The 7,408-nt window shown below is 37.4% G+C and overlaps 1 protein-coding gene across 1 annotated transcript; it reads left to right on the top strand.

Annotated features, from left to right (window-relative positions):
- Positions 1–523: 523 nt before the first annotated feature.
- Positions 524–7,180, top strand: LOC111197500 (NLR family CARD domain-containing protein 3-like). Its single transcript, XM_049468401.1, has 5 exons — positions 524–653; positions 2,471–2,548; positions 3,390–3,488; positions 3,851–4,036; positions 5,035–7,180. Exons 2-5 carry the CDS (start codon positions 2,499–2,501, stop codon positions 7,178–7,180), a joined length of 2,481 nt encoding a protein of 826 aa, XP_049324358.1. The 5' UTR covers positions 524–653; positions 2,471–2,498.
- Positions 7,181–7,408: the final 228 nt, after the last annotated feature.

The raw sequence follows: 7,408 nt of genomic DNA on the forward strand, positions 1-7,408 counted from the left end.
ATTATTAAATAAAGAAAAATATAAAACACAAAAAGTCAAATCTGATATAATTTCATGCTAAAACAGACAGGACAAATGTTTTGGCACTATCAACTAAATACTTTTATTAATCTTTTGCTGGTATAAAGAAAGATTAAGTTAAAAGTAACTGGATTTTAGAAAAAAACATTATATTGTACTACAGTGATAAAATACAGGACATTTACCAGCTACAAAAATCCAACCACAACCTCATTCATTCCACAGCAGAAATATCAGAACCTCCACCCCCAAACTCTGACTGTTACCCAGCCAATCACCAGCCTGCTCTGCAGATCATGTTTCACCTTTCCTGCCTGTGTCTTTACAGATTCATGAATATACAAACATTACATCATATTGTGAGGTTTAACTGGCTGACAGTTGCTAGCGAAAACCAGAGCCATAGAGAGCTAGAGGCTCTGGCGAAAACCTGACAGAGGCTCCGCCCACTCACTGTCTATTGGCTGTGAGAGACAGAGGGGGCGGGACAGAGAGTCGTGAGCAGAGAGAGAGAGAGAAAGGGAAAGTAAGTTGATCCTCCTTTACAGAAAAATAAAGAAAGAGTGACGCAGTTTAGGAGAATCCGAACTAAATTCCACCAGCACGATTCTACAGCGGTTTATTTTCACTGGGTAAGTTCAGAACCAATGAGAATGTAGAATATTGACCTGTAACTTTCAGAGTAATGCTGCATTTCTTTATATCAGGAGCTGGGAAATAAGTCACACCCTAGTTCTCGAAGTTTCAGTTAAACATTTCTATAATTATTCAAACATTGCCAAAAGCAGTTATTTTATAAACTGTAGAGTTTACCACAACTGGGTTGACAGTCAATTATCAGTGTTCAATCAAAATATGTAAACAATTTTACTTCCCAGTTTAGCATTGTCCCAGGTTAGCATTGTTAGCATTGTTAGTTACACAAGATGTTACACAGACAGAACTTGGAAACTACTGTGTGTACGAGACAAACAGATGGTATTAAAATGATCTGATTTCAATTCCTATAAACCTGTTGTAATGTTATGCTCTAGTTTTAGAAAAGCTAAACTGATCTACAACTTTTTCCCAGTGTTTTCCAATCCAACTTCTGCTTTTACTACTGCTGATAGAGGATGTTGGTAGTAGTGTGATTCTGAATTCTGGGTGGAATAGAAGGCTTTTTCAACATTTCCAAGTAGAAAATTCAGCTTGGGGGCATTTCAGTTATCATTTCCTAGAGAACACAGCATAAGAACACGAATTAAGTGTTTTGTCAGATACAGAACTGTTATTTTAGAAAGAATCACAAAGTGAAAACTTAAAACAGGCCTAGATCAGGCCTAAATCGGGGCAGATACAGAACAATGTCGGTGTGTAAACATGTTGAAATAACCTAAAAAATATAGCTGCTAGGAGTATGCGATATGGCCCTAAAATATCATGATATTTATTGGTATTTTTGCGATATCGATACTCTTAGCAATATGACAAAACACTGAATTATATTTTTTATTTTTCAAGAATACACTACTGCAACAAAATTAAAATAAATTTTTATTATTGCATACGATATGATATGAGCCACCCTTAACTGTCATATAAAAAAATACAAGAATTTTATAAGATTAAGGCCATGATCCAGAATGTCGTGATACTAATAACACACTCCACATATCTCCATATATCCTGGATTAAAGAACAATAAATGATAATGGACAGATATAATCTGTCTCTAGTAGATATAAAATGGGAAATGAAAATTTTTCTTTTAATAAAAACAGCAAAAAAGTAGTACCCTAATGTGATAATAAGGGTAGGGTGATATGGCACAATATTTCAGGGTATAATATCGTTCATGATATTAAAAAATGTTTGCGATATTATAAAAGCTGCCATCAGTTATGATTGGTGTAAAAGTAGATCATAATTAAAATGAGCAGCATGACAATTTTATTTCACCCTCTCAAACAACATTATCCAGTGTGGTTTAATTAGACAGTGGAACGCAAAACGAGTATAACTCTGCAATATAAAAATACATGTACAGTGAGATATTTAGTATTAATAGTAAGTAAAAATAAAGAAAATGTACAACAATTTAAATAAGAAATTCAAAATAAATAATGACATTGTTTTGTTCTTCTGGTAAAAGTATAAAAGTACATGCTCTAACTTATAGTAAAAAAAGGAAATGTATTTATTTAAACAGGGTAAAAACGCCATTTCTGTGAAAGGTGTGGTCATATGTAGTAGCGCTGTTTTACCAGCAGGAGGTGCAAACGGACCTTGGGGTAATATGATTATTTAAAGAAATATTATTTATTATTTCTAATGCTTTATAAATTTTCAAAATGCATGTCTTAATTGTCAGTAAAAGTCTTACAACAGTTTTGCGTTATTATAATTAATTTTTTAGTAAATTTATTTAAACCTGATCATATGTAAATGGTTGTTAATCTGTTCACAGGGATCTGCATGTTCACTGAAGCACCTCCATGATGGAGCCTCATAATTCCACTGATGGAGGAGAATCCTCTGATCCAAAGTGAGTAACTTCAGGAGTGCATGAATAGTTAGTAGGAGTGTATGACCAAAAATGAAAGTGTCATTTTGGTTCAAAGGCTGAATACAGAATACTGAATTTTAAACAGGGTTCTAGAAGAGCTGAACAATATATCAATTTCTTTAATGGTATTGTAGTAAATGTTCTTATTGTGTTGAAAATATTATTTTACCATATCACCCAGTTCTATCAGTTCATGTTTACTTTCACAAAGTGCCTTAACTGGTTGTATTGATATTGGAATTGTATTGTATCCAGTCCAAAATTCCAGTAATTTTCACTTTTTGCATCAATATATTTTGTCTTGCTCTTTAAAGAAAAGCTATTTTTATCCTCAGACAAACCAGCAGAGCATGTCTGAATGTCATAGTCTTTACATTTATTTGACTGAACACCAAAATGTTTTTTTGGCATCTGTTTTCAAGCAATTTGATGCATCTCCAGTACTTAAATATTTAATATTCTGCTCTGCGTTTTGTTAGAGCACATTTTATGTCACTTCAATTCTTCACCTTATTGAAGAAGGTGTTAAACTTAACCCAGCCTCAGTGTCTCATCTCTACAAAACAAAAGAAGAATTTTAGGCTAAAAAATCCACTTCTTGGTTTGTGTTCTAATTTTATCACCAAGTACCATCTCAGATATTGCAGAAGAGTAAATTCTATTTCTTTTTGGTTTGCTTGTTTGAGACTTTGTTCCTCTAATTGCTCATGATCATCAATCTAAAGCTTCTTTGTGGAAGGGAAAATCCCAAAAAGCACTATCCAATTGGTTTTATGAAAGAAATTCCTCAGCACTTTGCTAATGAAGGAACTGTTTTCAGGGTGAAGAGAGCAGAGTCCAGCGGTGTCTCTATGAAGACTGACTGGACCATTCAGGAGCCTCTAAACTTCAGCAGTGGAGGAGGAAGCTCTGAATCACGGTACATCACTGCACACAGTACTACGGTCCTGAGAGTGAATCTGTTCTTCAGGGTTGTTAAACTGTAGCACATGTTGTGGACCATGTTATAAAGAGTGTTGCCACCTGTCCTGTACCTCTGATTGTGGATTTTTCTGTGTATGACCTGGACTGTTTGCCAGTATATTCGTCTATCAAGTATGATGTATGCTTTTGTTTCACAAATGGGGGTTACTATTATTTACAAACTTCCTGTTATAGCATGCAACATATTAGTTACCTTTCTGTTTATTACAGCTCAGCGTTTCCTAATTACCTTAGAAAGATGTGAAAATTGCGTGCTTAATTTGAATTATTGTCTTATCTCTTTACTTCCTCGTTCAGACTGCAGAAATCCAGAGGAGAACCACCAGAACCCAGTTATGTATCTATAAAGAGCCACAACTCTATGTTTAGGCCTCCTGACTTCAGGAATGAAGCAGAACCTCCAGAACCCAGCTGTGTGTCTATGAAGAGTGACAACTCGAGGAGAAAGCCTCCTAACTTCAGTAATGCTGTAACATTGAAAAGGTAAGACATAATAAATCATCACCACCACAAGACACTTTACAGAGCAGAAGTGATGAAGTATTTTCCACTTCACTGTTTAATACCATAATGGAAGAAGAGATGGACCAACAAAAGTGCAGAAGAAAAAAATAGAGTATTTTATTGGGTGCATGGGGTTTCCCCTCATTGATTCATCAAGAGTTAAGCAAGTAAAATGTTTGGAGTTGATTACAGGTGTGGTATTTTCATTTAGGAAGGTAAATAGCTCAAAGGAGCTCTCAGTGAAAATGATAACAGTCCTTTTTGGCTCTTTTTCATCTTTGTTCTGGAGCACATGACATCGATTTCCTCCAAAAAGATCTAGAATCCTGATTTGTTTGGCTCAGAGAAGACGACACCACATCTGGACATGGTTAACATAAATCTTCTGTTTTGTACAGATAATATTTAAGTGGTATTTATAATTGTAACTTACTAAAGTTATCTTTTGTCCATGTGGTTCTATCAGCTTGTTAAATTACAGTTCTTGGTGCAGTGCGTCTGAGGGATTGGAGATCACAGGTGTTTAGCTTAGGCGTGTGCCCTTGACCTTTCCACATTGATTTCCTCCCGATTCCTCACATGGTTTAATGATATTTTGGGATTTAGAGGAAGGAATATGCACATTGCTTCTAGTCTTTCTTTAGAGAATATTGTTTTTACACAGATCTTATGCACATAATTCTCATTATTATTATTTCTAGACTTAGAAATATAAATACCTTGTGTTTGATGATTTGGTGTGCGGTTTATATCAGAATTCTGATTATTCTTCCAGTCATCATTCTCTGTTTTAGATAATATCTTCTTAATGAATTTTATATTTTTATTATGTGTGACTGATGCATTATTAAACTCAGAAAACGTACACAGACACATCCTTTACGGGCACAATATTATGTTATATGTTAAATCACGACTTCCCTTATATTTCCCTTTTATTTATATCTGGCACTTTGGTACTTTGTCTCTCTTCACAGGGGAAAGAGTAATCTACTGCAGGATCAGTCCAGGTGTGGATTGTGTGAGCAGCTTCTTACAGATCCAGTCTCTATCACCTGTGGGCACAGTTTCTGCAGACTGTGCATCAACAGATACTGGGATGAAACTGATCTGACTGGAGATTTCAGCTGTCCCTCCTGCGGAAAGAGATCTAAAACATGTCCTGCTCTACATTCACACACAGAAGAGTCTATAAAGCAAGATTCCAACCAACTAGAGGATGATGTTCTTCACAGTGTCATACAGAAACACAAAACCCGTATGAAGAACAGGTACGAGAGCTTATTTGAGGGAATCAAAACACAAGAGAACAGAACCCTCCTGAACAGGATTTACACACAGCTCTACATCATAGAGGGAGAGAGTGAAGGGGTTAATGAAGAACATGAGGTTATAAAGATCGAGAAGACTTCAAACAAATACTTACAGGAAACTCCAATCAACTGCTTAGACATATTTAGACCTGTAGAAGATCCTGAAGAAGAAATGGAAATAGTGAACAATACAGCTGTGATGGATAATGGCGTCAGACGAAACAAAAAGCAAGAAGATAAAGGACCAAAAGAGCTTAGAACTGTTCTGACTAAAGGCATCGCTGGCATTGGAAAAACAGTCTCCGTACAGAAGTTCATTCTGGACTGGGCAGAGGGAACAGCCAATCAGGAGGTAGATTTCATGTTTGTGCTTCCATTCCGAGAGCTGAACCTGATTAAAGATGAGCAGTACAGTCTTAACACACTTCTCTGCACTTTTCATCCTGAGCTCAGAGACCTGGACTCTAGGATTTGTGATGAGAACAAAGTTGTGTTCATCTTTGATGGTCTGGATGAAAGCAGAATTCCACTGAATTTTTCACAGTGTGAGAAAGTGTCTGACATCACAGCTACATCATCAGTGGGTGTGTTAATGACAAACCTTCTCAAAGGAGAGTTACTGCCCTCTGCTCACATCTGGATAACCTCCCGACCAGCAGCAGCCAATCAGATTCCTCCTCAGTTTATCAACCGTGTGACAGAAATTCAGGGGTTTAATGACCCACAGAAGGAGGAGTACTTCAGGAAGAGAATCAGTGACCAAGACCAAGCCCTGAAAATCATCTCCCACATTAAGACAGCGAGGAGTCTCCACATCATGTGCCACATTCCCGTCTTCTGCTGGATCTCAGCCACTGTGCTTCAGAGAATCATGAAACAGAGTAATACAGAAATCCCTAAAACCCTGACTGAGATGTACTCCCACTTTCTGATCACTCAGACCAACATGAAGAATGAGAAGTATGAGGAGAACTTCAACTTGGATCCAGTGGAACTGCTGAAATCTAACAGAACCATGCTTCTGAAACTGGCAGAACTGGCTTTCAATCAGTTGATGAAGGGGAATGTGATGTTCTATGAAGATGACCTGAGAGAGTGCGGTATTGATCTCACTGAGGCCTCAGTGTATTCTGGGATCTGCACTGAGATCTTTAGGGAGGAATGTGTGCTTTATCAAAGGAAGGTCTACAGCTTTGTACATCTGAGCTTTCAGGAGTTCCTGGCTGCTTTCTATGTGTTTCACTGCCACCTGAGCGAGAACATGAAGGAACTGAGGGATTTTATACCACAGTACGGAGAATGGCCTGAAAATTTTATACTGTACAGTTATTGGAATGTCCCACTGCATGAGCTCCTGAGGGGAGCAGTGAGCAAAGCCTCAGAGAGTCAGAATGGACATCTGGACCTTTTCCTCCGTTTCCTGCTGGGCATCTCTCTGGATTCCAGTCAGAAGATCCTACAGGGCCTCCTTATTTACACAGAGAGCACCTCACAGAGCATCAAGGAAACAGTGACACACATCAAATACCTAATCTCAACACAAGATCTTAATAATGACAGATCTGTAAACCTGTTCCTCTGTCTGACTGAAATTAATGACCAGGATTTACCCAGAGAGATTCAGAAGTACATAGATTCAGACGAAAGCTCAAAAAAGGATCTGTCTGCTCTAGAGTGTTTAGCTCTGTCCTACATGCTGCAGACCTCAGAGGAGGTGCTGGAAGAGCTGGATCTGAAGAAATACAGCACATCAAGAATTGCTTATATGAAACTTCTTCCAGCTGTGAACAACTGCAGAAAGGCTCTGTGAGTATCTAAATGTATATAATGGCTGTTAATGTTTTAGCAATAATGAGTTAAGGCACAGAGAAACCAACTTTCTGCAGAGTCCATCACTACAGACCTTCAAACTTCATGTATCTTTAGATTAGCTTAAAAACAGTGCATAGAAACAAATGGGTTTCCATGGTCAAACGGCTCCATCCAAGCTTCACATCACCAGTCACAGGCAGTGATGGTATAGTTGCTTTGAAAAAGT

This window comes from Astyanax mexicanus, chromosome 1, assembly GCF_023375975.1.
Source record: "Astyanax mexicanus isolate ESR-SI-001 chromosome 1, AstMex3_surface, whole genome shotgun sequence".
Taxonomy (NCBI): domain Eukaryota; kingdom Metazoa; phylum Chordata; class Actinopteri; order Characiformes; family Acestrorhamphidae; genus Astyanax; species Astyanax mexicanus.

What these genes read in the sequence shown, in the direction of transcription:
- LOC111197500 (XM_049468401.1), top strand. Translation starts at nt 2,499, where the DNA reads ATGATGGAGCCTCATAATTCCACTGATGGAGGAGAATCCTCTGATCCA. An exon ending in GGAGGAAGCTCTGAATCACG is followed by an intron (nt 3,489 to 3,850) that starts GTACATCACTGC and finishes TTCCTCGTTCAG; the next exon opens with ACTGCAGAAATCCAGAGGAG. An exon ending in AATGCTGTAACATTGAAAAG is followed by an intron (nt 4,037 to 5,034) that starts GTAAGACATAAT and finishes CTCTCTTCACAG; the next exon opens with GGGAAAGAGTAATCTACTGC.